At 37.5% G+C, this 13,346-nt stretch overlaps 1 protein-coding gene across 2 annotated transcripts; it reads right to left on the reverse strand.

Moving 5' to 3' along the window:
• Nucleotides 1-2,992: 2,992 nt before the first annotated feature.
• LOC311087093 (uncharacterized protein) lies at nucleotides 2,993-9,208 on the reverse strand. Of its 2 annotated transcripts, none has more exons than XM_084120333.1 (3): nucleotides 9,102-9,208; nucleotides 7,015-7,228; nucleotides 2,993-6,768 (listed from the first exon to the last, which is right to left on the reverse strand). In XM_084120333.1, the coding sequence occupies exons 2-3, from the start codon at nucleotides 7,097-7,099 to the stop codon at nucleotides 5,801-5,803; spliced, it is 1,053 nt and encodes a 350-aa protein (XP_083976459.1). In that variant the 5' UTR covers nucleotides 7,100-7,228; nucleotides 9,102-9,208; the 3' UTR covers nucleotides 2,993-5,800. The 2 variants fall into 2 exon arrangements, with proteins under 2 accessions (XP_083976459.1, XP_083976460.1); XM_084120334.1 differs by having other exon boundaries at nucleotides 9,014-9,155.
• Between the last annotated feature and the right edge of the window lie 4,138 nt (nucleotides 9,209-13,346).

A 13,346-nucleotide genomic window follows, 5' to 3' on the forward strand; every position in this document is an offset into this window, starting at 1 on the left:
CAGCCATATAGGCTACCGGACTCTCGCCATTGTTTTATCTATTAAGCACAAATAAAAGCCTGACAACGCTAAATGTTCAGTTTTCTGATAATATAATTCACATATTAAAGTGAGGCAATAAATTAAATGTAACAATTATATTAATACTAATTATAAAAATACCAAAAGAGTTGCTTAATGCAAGTAAATGGTGGTCTAATTATTTTATGGTTTCTATGCTGTTTATATGGCAGAATATATGAGCATGTAACATAGGCTATAGGCTTATTTATAATAAAAAAATGGACTTAAACTTCCAAAAACCTGTAGAGTAGTCTGGGTTCAAACATTCCGACACGCAAAATGAAGCAATTCATGTGACTGGAAAGAAAGAGAGGCTTCGTTTTTTCGTTGATCACGCGTTTCTCTGAAAACAATATGCGCTCCGGCACAGAGCTTTATGAGAAATTGCACTGTGTACTCGATACGCATTTGAAGCTTCAGTGTCATATGTAACATCACTATTCCCTGTTCCCTGTTCCCATTGAATTGCTGTGTGTATTTGACCATGTGTCTGTTTTTGACTACTCTTGTGGATTGTACTAAATATATGCTGCACTTGGATCGCTCATCAAACACTTCTGACTGCTTTGCTGGACAAAATGGCAGATTTCCTGGCTGATTATGACTGCAGGGACGGACTTAACCAATAAGCGAGGTAAGCAGCCGCTTAGGGCCCCGGGGAATTAGGGGACCCAACAAATCCCAAGAAGCCTATATAAATAATATATTACTTATTCGTTTTCTATCCTATATTGTATGGCCTGTCTATAACCATTAAGATTTTAACGTTATTATTACATCTGCTCGAATGCAGGCCCCCGTCCATCACAAAACTGATGCCAGGGAAATAGCTGAAACGGAAGTGTGTTAGAGAAAAACAGCAAGACCGTTTCAGTATGAAGGAAGAGAGAAAACTGTGTCAACCCCAGAGGAACAGTTTGAAAGGGAGTTTTTCCTGCCACTTGTAGACACAGCTTTGGACACAATAGAGGAGCGGTTCTCTCACATGGAAAGCTTTTATAAGCTGTATGGATTTCTTTACTCCCATGACGATATAAGAATCACAGATCAGGAAGGGAAAGTGGATGAGTGTTGCCAAAGACTGGAGCAAACTATGCATGACATGCTGAAGATCTAAAGATGGAAGTAAAGGCTGCAATCAGTGCTTTCCCCACGTATGCATCACCAGATGAGATGCTTGATCACATTTATGAAGAAAGCATCCGTTTATGTATCCTAATCTGAGCATAGCCCTAAGACTGCTGCTTTACCTGACAGTCGCTTCAGGTGAGACAAGCTTTTCTTCCCTGAAGCTGATTAAACCTACCAGAGAACATCTGTCTCTCAGGAGAGGCTTTCTTCACCGGCCGTTCTCTCCACTGAACATGAAGTCAGGAAGACGCTGGACAGAGTCTCTTATAACAAGATTTGCGGAGGCAAAAGCACGCAGGGTCAAAATTAGAGGACACTTTTAGGACAGAGTCAGAAATGAGAGTGAATGATCTGCAGAATGTAAATAATATATTTGGTTGAAATTTTCCTTGTATGTAAAGTAGTTGAATTTATATAAATTCAATCCATCCACAGCTACAGTTAATATTTCATATTAGAGAATGCAATTTTTTTTTTTTTTTTTTTAAGGGCAGATCTTAATCTATACACTGTGTTTTATGTTTTCTAGTTTTAGTTCATGCTACTGTCTTGATACTACAGCAGCTTCTCCAATCAGTTGTGTGGACTTGGAGAAATTGAAGTCCCTGTACGAGTAACAAATATAGTTAACTGTAAATTATTATTTATTTTTTAGTTATTTTTTAGTTTTTATTTGCGAATTAATTTTTCTTTTATTTTACACTGAGAAAATACAACAGTTCCAGGTTACAGAAATGTTGACGCATTAATATTAAAGTGCAATCACAAATATGGTTAATTAACTGTAAATAGTTTGTTTGTGAATTTAGGCTTTTTTTATTTGTGAATTCAATTGTATTTAATTTTACATTAAGAAAATAAAAGTTCCAGGTTACAGATATTTTTAACATGCAGTTTATTTACAAATGTAGAAAAATTTTTTTTTATATATTTATATATAGAAAGAGTGTTTTGAGTTTGACTGTTGACTTAGGGCCCCCAAATCACCAAGTCCGCCCCTGCTGACCTGTAACGGTTGCAAACGCTGAAAGTTCATTCTCGATACTGGAGTGATCAAGACATTTCTCTGGAGCACAATGTCACAAAAAAGACCGTCTAGTTTAGCTCTTCTGAGTATTGAGATGAATGCCCATGCTCACAGCATCGACATTAAAGCGGCAGTGAAAGACTGCGCACCAAAACACTCGGAGAGTGCAAAGGATTCATTAGAGTTTGTTGGTTTTATTGGCAGTCATAAGTTAATCTTCAAACTTTGGTATTTTAAAATGTATAGAAAGTTATTCTCGAAACTTAGCATACAGCCTAAAGTATAAAGTTTATTCCTTTAATTTAAGTTTTTCTGCTGTTCGTTTGTTTTACTGTGAAGACTTGCTTGTATCCGATGTGCCTCTGTCACAAAACTAAAAACAAGACCAAGCAAAGTGGCAGGACCCTGAACAATAGGGTCAGAAAACAGAGAGCCATCTTATCTTGATATTTTACTGTGATGAACCTTTGTGTGTTGTGCATTGTGTTGTGCAGACAATTTAAATGACATGTTTGTATGGAAATGGGAGTGATGGATCAACAGGGGAATATTCTCAAAGAGAATGGGGCTAAATGGGATACAAACATAGAAATGATTCACCACCTGAAAGCATTTCTGAGTTAGGACCAGCACAACTACATTTGTAACCTCTTCATCAAAAGTGCAAGGTGTCACCTTTTGTCAAGTTTAAACATCATTTATTTGAAATATAATTTTTTTTGTAACAATGTAAAATACTGTCACTTTTGATCAATTTGAAGTATCCCTGCTGAAAGAATGTCTAATTATTACACAGAATTTTTAAGGTCTATATTGCATATATCAAAATGCACATAGCATGGGTTCTAAACCTTTATTAAATGGTTCAAGTAGTATGTCAGTGGTGTTAGCAGGCATTTTCTAATCAGTTTTGAGATGAGGTGGGGGTGTGGAGACGCAGGCAGAAGGCATGCTGTGTGTCCTAAATGATGGAAAAGCCTGCTATACACCAATGGTTCGCAACTCATTTTGCTTCCTGACCCAGATTTTACATTAGATATTATCAACCCAACACAGCACTGCAATGTTTATCATACTGTATCATAACATTAAAGAAAATATGATTCAAATCAAACATAGAAAAGTATTAATGTCACCATGATCTGCATACGCCCAAAAATGATGCAAAATTATGAACACAAGCTGAACAGTAAAATTGATTTTGTAAATGCATACACATATTATGGTTGGCACATATCATGGGCACTCCCATTGCAAGGCAAACATTAACACAGTTTAGGGTGTATTGTCTTTTACTGCGTATAGATCTGTTCATGGTTTTTGAGGATGAGTTTCTCATGCAATCAGAAATGCTGTCCAGATGAATTTGAGTCATATTCAGCGATGCTCAGCAGGACTCGACATTGAAACCATTTCTCCTGCCTTGATTAAATTGTTTTTATGAATAAATGAAACAAATCAAGTATAAAATAGTGATGTAACGTCACTAAGGCAATGAATGCAAACATGCACACTCTCAGTCCCACTCATCTCCAGTTTGTATTGGTGACAGGAGTTAATAAGAGACATGGTCCTCACATCAAGGGTGGTAACAAATACATTTAACATGCAATAATATCAAGACGTGGTTTCCCATGCCTTGTGTTAGTAACCTACACAAGTCCCCAAAAGAGGAAAATCGTAGACACTAATGATTTGTTACTGCAAAAGTTTTGAAGCTATGATTGCATATCTGAAACCTCATGTTTTTTACTAGTCACCATTGTGTAATGATCTTTGACAGTAACAACAGAGTTCATATATGGTTTCTATATGCCAATATAAACACTCACATTAAAAAACTTTTTTTTTTTTTGTGGTAGCATGAGGCTTAAAGAGGTATCTCTGAGAAATAAAATGTTTCAGAAATGACACTCCTCATATAAGACTAATTATTAGAAAAATCTGACTTTGTGTACATTTTTTATAAGAGAAAGCTAGTATACCCAAGCTTGACTGATGTTTGCAAGCTAAGTACACAAAAAAAAAAGACTTAATCCACAAGAGTTTCTAAAGGTGAACAAGCATTAAACATTTATTCAGTTTAAAGACACTTTTATCCAAAGCAACTTATACATTCGGTCAACAATTGTGTTACTTGATCAAATCAAGCTCAGTTTGGTTACTGATAGTGTCATGTTCTACTATTCGACTGGTTAAGCCTCCAAACAGAAAGGCACAGTTAACAATGAGATGCGAATTTGTCACAATCCAGTTTCCAATGTTGCTCAAAACTCCACATCTTTCTTCTTCCATGAAAAACAAAAGGCTTTTTGGAAAGAGTGGTTTAATGTACTTGCACTTGACAGTCAGAATCACACGTTTCAGTGTGTGGAAAAGAGCAGATGTAACGCTTAAATATCTCCTTTTGTGTTCAGCAGAAAGAAATGCAAGGCAGACGATGATGACAGAAGTTTCATTTCTGAGTGAACCGTCCCACATCAATATACTTTTATGTACTACTGCTACTTCAACATATGAAACACACCTCTAAAAACATGGCACTTCACAGCAACCTACTACTCTGCACTATATTTCATCAAGTAACATATCTTAAAACGTCTCCCAGTTAGTTTTTAATGCCATGTCAGCTCCTATGGATATTTCTAGGACTGTCACTAATGATTATTTTGGTAATTGGTCGATTATTTTGCTGATTAATCGAGTTAAAAGAAACTGTGGTAATTAAAATAGACCTTAGCAGAGACCTAAGCTTTTAAATGACTTAAAATACATCTAATGAGGCAATAATGTTATAATATGGTTTTATAAAACAACAGTTAAAATACATAATATAAACAATCATCTTATGTACATTATGTATTATGTAGCCTGGTGATTGTTGTTGTTACACATGTAGCTTGATCAAATCCTTTAATATGTAATACTGGACAAACAACATTTAATGTGGACATCAAAATATGCGAACTCAGAGCGAGGGTTTAAACTTCTATTCTGAAATCGCAATGAACAGTTCGCATATTTAGAAACATAATTAGGTTTAGGTTCCCAGATAAACATCATATGGATTCTGAGACGCGCCACACGTGTAAATGATAGAGTTCATGTGGAGCATTTACTGTGAACGGAGCTGCTCTGAAACGCACGTAACCCTACACACATGAAAATAAATAAAGCGCATATATATATATATATATATATCTGCAGCACATATAGTTATTTAAATGAATCGTCTGTGGATCGCGCCACTTCCGGTATTTTAGCGGTTACTCGACACGAGCAAAATGCAATCAAGGATTTATTTTTTTTAATCAGGTACTCGAATTTAATCGAGGAATCGTGACAGCCCTAGATACAGTATTCCCATTGTGAAATCCAGGTTATTTAAATATATATAATACAGTAACAGATCCAGTAATATACTCACGTTTTTTTGTTTTGTTTGTTTTTATCCTGGACTGACTTTGTTAAAAACTATTTTTAAGGATGTCAGCATGTTAAACCTCAGTTTTCTCTGGAAATACATCACAGTCACAGTCATTGCTATTTTGTGAGTCTTTGATTCAACTGAATTACACACTATGTAGTTGAAAGTGTTGCACCTGGGGATGAACTCTGCTCGTCTTGGGGCCTGAAGATGAACTGTGGTAATTTGCCACACTTCTGCTGTTTTAAATGTCTCAGTAGATGGCTGAACTGGCTGAACCCCCTCCCGCATGAAGGGCACTGGTACGGCTTCTCTCCGGTGTGCACTCGCTCGTGTTTCTTCAGGTTTCCCGACTCGGCGAAGCTCTTCCCACAGTACGTGCACGTGTACGGCTTTTCTCCAGTGTGGATTCTTTGGTGCATTTTCAGTTCGCTGGCTCTAGTAAAAGCACTGCCACACTCGGAGCACACGTGCGCTTTCACACCGGTGTGTTTTTTCTGGTGGTCTTTAAAATAGCAGAGCCATAAAAAACTCTTCCCACAGAAAGAACACACGTACGGCCGCTCGTTGGTGTGGATTTTCAGGTGTCTTTTTAAGTGCGCCGCCAAAATGAACTTTTGACCGCACTGATCACAGTTGAACGGCCTTTCTCCGGAGTGAGTGAGCAGGTGAGTTTTCAGACTCGTTGCATGTGTGAAACTCCTTCCGCACTGAGTGCATGTGAAGGGCTTCTCTCCGGTGTGAATCCTTATGTGATCTGTAAGATTTGCTTTGTGCGTGAATCTTTTCCCGCACTGCTGACATGCGAATCGCCTCTCTCCAGAGTGAATTCTCATGTGATCCTTAAGGTTTCCTTTGTGTGTGAAACTCTTTCCGCACTGAAGGCATGTGTAGGGCTTCTCTCCGGTGTGAGTCCTTATGTGATCCTCAAGGTGTCCTCTTTGTTTAAAACACTTTCCACAATGAGGGCAGATGAGAGCGCTTTTCTGTGCGCAATTATTTTCAGTCTGTGAGCAACTCAAAGATTTGTCACTAGTTATGAATGCATGGGGTTCCTCAAACTGACATTTCTCCTCCACTTCATTCAACTCTTGACTTTCCTCTTTCACCTCCACCAGGTCTAAAATGAACACAAAATAGAATATATAAAAATTAAAAAGACATTTTCCTCACACATTGCTGCATTTTCCTCTTGGCATTGCTGCAGTGATGATGCACTTTGGTTTGCTTTTTTCCTTAAAAATTACTTTGTGATTGAAGGGATGTTACTTTAATATGGTACAATATCAACATGTTCCATGTCAATTGATTTACATAAATAAATAGACCCTGCAATTACCGTAAGTTGATCAAACTGGGGACCAACCTTTTTGTTCTTCTGAGTCATCCTTTAATATTTTGAATGGTTCTGGATCACTCACGTCCCCAATCACCACTCTGACGAACTCCATCGTTTCAATGATGTGTTAAGCAGGACTGGTTGTCACACCAGAATTAATCCTGTTTGTTTGAATCCACGAGGCTTCTTCACTTATATTCCCATCTCTGGGGAGCAGCTTCACTGGTATGGAGGTCCAAATCTGCTAAGTCAAATTTAAAGGGTTAGTTTAACCAAAAATTAAAATTATCCTCTAATTTACTCAGTTACTCAAGCCATCCTAGGTGTATATGACTTTCTTCTTTCAGCCAAACACAATCAGAGTTACATTAAAAAATACCCTGGCTCTTCCAGGCTTTATAATGGGAGTGAATAGTAGGCTAACTGAGACTTTGAAGTAGGGCTGTGCGATTAATCATAATTGATTTTTTAATTTGGCTTCAGACTTGGTCTGCCGCTATCGATTATTCTAGGAATCGAGTCGTCTACCGATTATTCCATCGATTAATCGGATAAACATTTTTGATAATATAAATAGATCCAAGTGAACAACAGCCTTTAAAATGACTTAAAATACAAATGTATAGCCTAATAACAATAAATAATAATTGGTTCAAATAAAGTATCAAAGTAAGTATTTACTTTGAAAAAGTACAAATTAATATATAGCCTAACCTTGTATGAAAATACCATATGAAATGCAGAATTTAAAATGTTTTACAAGACATGAGGGCACAAATTTAGTAGAAAAAGTGACAAGTTTCCTTGACCGTTTTCTAAAACGCTTTGTTCCCCAACATCGCGTCATATAATTACGTCACAAGAGGGAGTCGTTTGCTCTGCGTTTGTTCAGTGCAGAGTTGATATTCAGTAGGAGCGGTCGTGATTCACTGTGTTTTCAGTAGTTATTAATTTCAATTTATCGTCGTCATAAATTATTGTGTTCGTGGAGGTTGCACAAACTCCAGCCTGTCAGGACATCGAGCCACAGGTTTCCTAACAAGATAAAGGACGGTGCTATCCTCCATGTCTGGGTGTGTTTTGTGCAGGTGAAGAGTCGGGACTTCACTTCTGCATCTGCTTCGAAAAACACGGTAGTGTGTAGCGTTCAATTTAGACCGGAGGATTATAATCCCGGCGATATGAATGAGCTCAACATGGTAACACATACAGGCCTCAAAGCCTGGGTGCAAAGTCAGGCACTGCACATCAAGTCATACACTGACTCACTGGGGGCTCTGACCTGCAATATGCCCTTTAACACCCTGGAGCCGTATGGATACTTTTATGATGGATGGATTCGCTTTTTTGGGCTTCAAAATCTCAGTTACCATTCACTGCCATTATAAAGCTTGGAAGAGGCAGGATATTTTTAATAGAACTCTAATTGTGTTTGGCTGAAAGAAGAGAGTCATTTACACCTAGGATGGCTTGAGAGCGAGAAAATCATTTTTCTATAGGAAATGTATGAAAATGATACGGTGGATATTATTGTAACAATGCAAAAACTCTTAATGGTTCTAAAATTTGCCTTCAACCTCTTTAAGGAAAATATAATTTCCTATTTCGGTCTTATTTTTATTTTGAGATCCAGTATGACCAGTACACGATGACAGGTTTCAGTCGTATCCAGCAAAATGCACTTCAATCATGCACTTGCAGAATAAAACTCCCAAAACTCGACTCACTTTAAAACAAAAACGGTTATAAGATACATAACAATAAAGATTTCACTAGCTTTAGTGACACAGGAACACAGTACAATGACAGTAAAGTATATATAAAGTGTACTGCAAGAAATAAGATACGCAGCTTCTGTAAAAAAAAATGTTGATAAAGCATAATTATATTAAACATTCCCATTATGTCCGTTTTTACTTCATAGTTGATGTAAACAGGCCTCAAAAAATTACAATATTATATTAGGCAATTATCTACATTTGTTTCACATTACTAACGCAAAATTTCTTCAATAATAGGCTAATACCTCGTCGTCGGGAACACTTATGTCAAAACTTCCAACCGTATTATATAGCTTTAAACACATTAACAACTGAAGCGCTGAAAACACAGACCTTCCCTCGGCTGAATAACAGCAAACATCCATGATGTTCTTCTTCTTCTTCTTCAAAATTCTGGCGTATTCCGCACCTTAGGCACGTACCGCCACCTACTGTTTTTATTCGTACATGGATGATGATCACGTCTCTATTCATATTCTTTCTTTATTTATATATAAATATTTATTATTATTTCGGGTTCACCTAAGTTGTATTTCTGCCTACTGCGTGTTCAGCTCCCATGCCAAAAACAACAACTTGTGTGTTCCCTTATTTCTTTTTTTTCTTTTTTTCTTTTTTTTCCCTTTATATATTTTTAATTTCCTAACATGTGACGTGACTGACGGCATCATGACGTCGTTCGGCGAAGCTATCATAAATAAAACTTATAAAAGCTCCATAAGAAGGATATTGATGTTTTCTGTTATTTTTGCTCTTTGCAATTGGAAACTGTATCTCACGTCTTTTGGCACTGTAGTTTTGTTAAAAAGCTGTGGTATGACGTCTCTGTGTTTATCACAGAAAAGGTACTCTCTAATTTTATTTTGCTTTTTGAAAATGTAGTTTTTGGATATTTTACTCAGGATAATGTGAATAACGAAGCCTTTGTTATTAATCTGTTTATTCTTTTAGTTAAGTTTCACATCCATATGTGTAAATTTTCTAACAGAAAACCCTGTTTTACAGTGTTTTTTAAAGAATTGGAAAATTACTTTTGTACTATTCAAAGTAGCACTAATAGAAAGGCTATTAAAACTGTCCGTTTATGTTCTGTCTTCAAAATATTTGAGTAATGTAAAGGTCTTGCCTTTTTTTTTTTTTTTTTCTTCCTGGCTTTATATTGTCTGCTGCATTGTTCTGTATATGTTGTTTAAGGCATAATAAAAAAATAAAAAAAAATAAAAAAAACTTATAAAAGCTCCATTATGTCTTCCATTACTTCTTATTGAATTCGACTCTCATTCGGACTTCTTACATGCAAAAATAAAAAAAATTTGGATGGATTTTTGATGGTTTATGAGAGTTTATTTAAAGATGTGATTTAACTGTAATACTCTGCTTTTCTAAATTCATTTCAAATCACAACCATGTTGAGAGATTCTTTTTTTAAATACTTTTGAACATTTTGTATAGTTCATACCTTAAATACTAATATATTGCAGTATATATTTGTCCATAATTAACTTTATAATAGAAAAAAAAAACATTTAAAAAAATAAAATAAATAACAATTTATTGAAAGACTTTTGCTGTATATGTATAAAGGGGTAAAGTAGTGGTACACAGAAGACACGGTTTGGTACGTACACCTCGGTTTCGGGGTTCGATACGAGTTCGGTACAAATGCTAGGTTTCATTTTATTTATTTTGAAGAGACAGTAGTGCAAATTACAGTTTGAGTGGCATTTAGTCCCCTAATTGGTACAGTACCGCCTACTTTAGTGTATTAGCACTAAGCAGTAAACAGAAGGCACTCTTGCATAGGTCTTTTTTCTTTGTAGGGCTGAAAAAACAAACGGTATTTGGTCACAATTATCCACAAAACTGAAAAGCATCTCTTGTGTTATAAAACTACAAAATTAGTAGAATAATGAAAAATAAAACTTGTGCAGAGATTAGTTTTTTTTGTGTTTGAGAGTTGAATGGCGAATGCACAAAGTTCAATATTACACATTCTTTCAAGAAATCACAGAAAGGTGAGCGAGAAGGAGAAAAAGTGGCATCTACATTTGAGCCTTCTTCACATGAGGAGACGGCGAGTGAAGCGGCCCTGAGGCTTCCCATTTCCAGACACGCATATTTCGTCACTGGACAGCAGTACTTACACGACTCAAAGCTAAATTATTTTGTCTCATTATAACAGCGGAAACTTAAAATACTCAGTCATTTAGGGTCATATAAATAAGAGTAAGACTGTCACAATATATCAGGTGTGTTTGTTAGTTTCATTTTCATGGACAGCAACTTTGTTTTCATTATCACATGTGTTCCTTTGTTTGAGTTTCTCCACTCCATATGTTTCCATGAACACTAATCCTCATCACAGCTGTTTATGGTTTATCTCATCACCATGTGTATATTAGTTCCTCACCTTCACTCAGTGTAGGTCCGGTCTCGTTTGCGTTCTGTCTTACCTGTTGGATGTGTATTAAACTCTGCCTTTGAACTTTAATCCTGATTGTCATCTGTCTGCCTGCACCTTGCAAACAAAGACATCATTCAAAACTGTATAGGGTCTATTTTGATTTGTGTACACTCACAATAAAAACAAAACAGTGTGCTTTTGTAAAATAAAGAAAACAAGCAGGATGCCACTTTCTGCCATCCCGGTTTCCTTTCTGTGAAGTTAGTGGAGCATGTTACAAAAACTAATCGAAACTCCGCATATATTGGCCTCGCCGTCTTCCTACGAATCCACACTTTCATGACGTAACGCTGCTTAAACTGTCAGGAAGAAGTCTGCTGTGGAGCTTGCATCAGTGCGGGCTCAGCAAACGTGCTCATCAAGGGCGCATATCTCTTCATAGAAGTTGTGAATCTTGTTTGTAACGGTGGCTCTCGAAGGTAGTTCATATGTATTATCGTTAGATAACATTTCTGTTTGCTGCTGCATCCTTTACTGTTTACGGCTGCATCTCCTTTTCTCCAACTACAGGCTAGGCCATGGGTCAAACAGAAAACGTGTGCTGCATTCTGCATTCATTTCGTTAAAATGAATTTGTGTTAATGCGTTATTAACTCGTTCATTTTAACAGCCCTAATATATATATATATATATATATATATATATATATATATATATATATATATATATGTGTATATCTATATATTAGGGCTGTCAAATATTTAACGCAATTAACGCAACATACGTTTTTTCTGTCATCCCTTGGTTAGCGTTACATTATCATTATATGATCAGGCATGCAAATGCTTTTAAACCATTCAAGCACGACAAGACAAAAGAGAATGCGCTGTCTGTGAATGTGAACAAGCAGAGAAAGGAAATAGAGAGACAAGAAGAGAGAAGGAAAAGGGAAATAAAGGAAGATGTCAGTACAACCAGTGGAGAAATGACAGAATGAGGGGTGTCATTAATGAATACCAGGAGATAGTTGGGAGAGGGCGGACAGTTAATGTTAGCTTTTTAGCAAGGGTTTGGAACATTCCAAAGACCACTTGGCAAAGGCGCATTAGTTGCAAAGTTGCTGGCTCTGGCTATGCATCTGGAAGGAACCAATACCTGCCAGAGTAATCTGAGAAAGAGCTGGGGAGGTGGATAAGCCCTGTGTAGAGGTAACTGCTGGGGAGAAAGGAGAAACCATGACAGTTCTTGCAGCGTCCAATGCAGCGGGAACATTTAGTCACACAATGGTCATTTTTAAAGGCAAGCGACTAAGGTGTGAGTGGCTTTAAGGCTGACCAGAAATTGTTGCAGTTAGGGCCTCTGACAACGGCTGGATAAACAGTGACCTGTTCCTGGAGTGGGGTCAGATGTTTACAGAGCTGCTGCCAAAAGATGACCAAAGGCCCCATGTTCTCCTGTTGGATGGCCACAGTAGCCATGTCTGTAATTTGGACTTCATACAACTGATGAAAGCCAAAAATGTGCATGTGATGGCCAATCTGCCTCACACCACACATGCCCTCCAGCCTGCTGACAAAGCACTTTTCAAAAGTTTGAAACACAATTGGTATGAGGAGGGGCGGAAGTGGGTATGGAGGACGGCAGGACAGAAGCTCTCCAAAACTCTGGTTCACCAGGCCTGGCAGAAGACTGCGACAGTTGAAAACGTCCAGGCTGGATTCAGGGGCACAGGGATGTTTCCTGTTAACAAAAACATAATCCTTGATAATGTATACAAACCAAGCATCACAACCGAGAGGGCTGTACTACCCACAGGAACAGAACTGGCTGTGGTAAAGGATACACCGATCATGATTACTCGTGACACTGTCAGTAAGGATTTGGTGTATGAAGAAGTAATCTTCACATCCCAGGAGGATATGGAGAGGTCTGTTGGGCAATACTCTTGGCCCTGGCTTTCACCTGGAGCCAGGCAGAGAAGTCCTCCAAGGTATATGTTTGTTCTGCACCATCTTTCAGGATACCACGATTCAAACAGTGCTCAACGAAACTGTCTCGGTAGTAAAGGGGGAGCTTGGTTAGTAGCCTGTCGACATGAGAGCCACACCGCAACTTCCACCTGCCCCGTCCACCGATCGCAACATGCTGATCAATGACTGTACAGAAAGAGCAAA

The sequence above is a fragment of the Abramis brama genome (assembly GCF_963993115.1).
Source record: "Abramis brama genome assembly, chromosome: 7".
NCBI lineage: Eukaryota > Metazoa > Chordata > Actinopteri > Cypriniformes > Leuciscidae > Abramis > Abramis brama.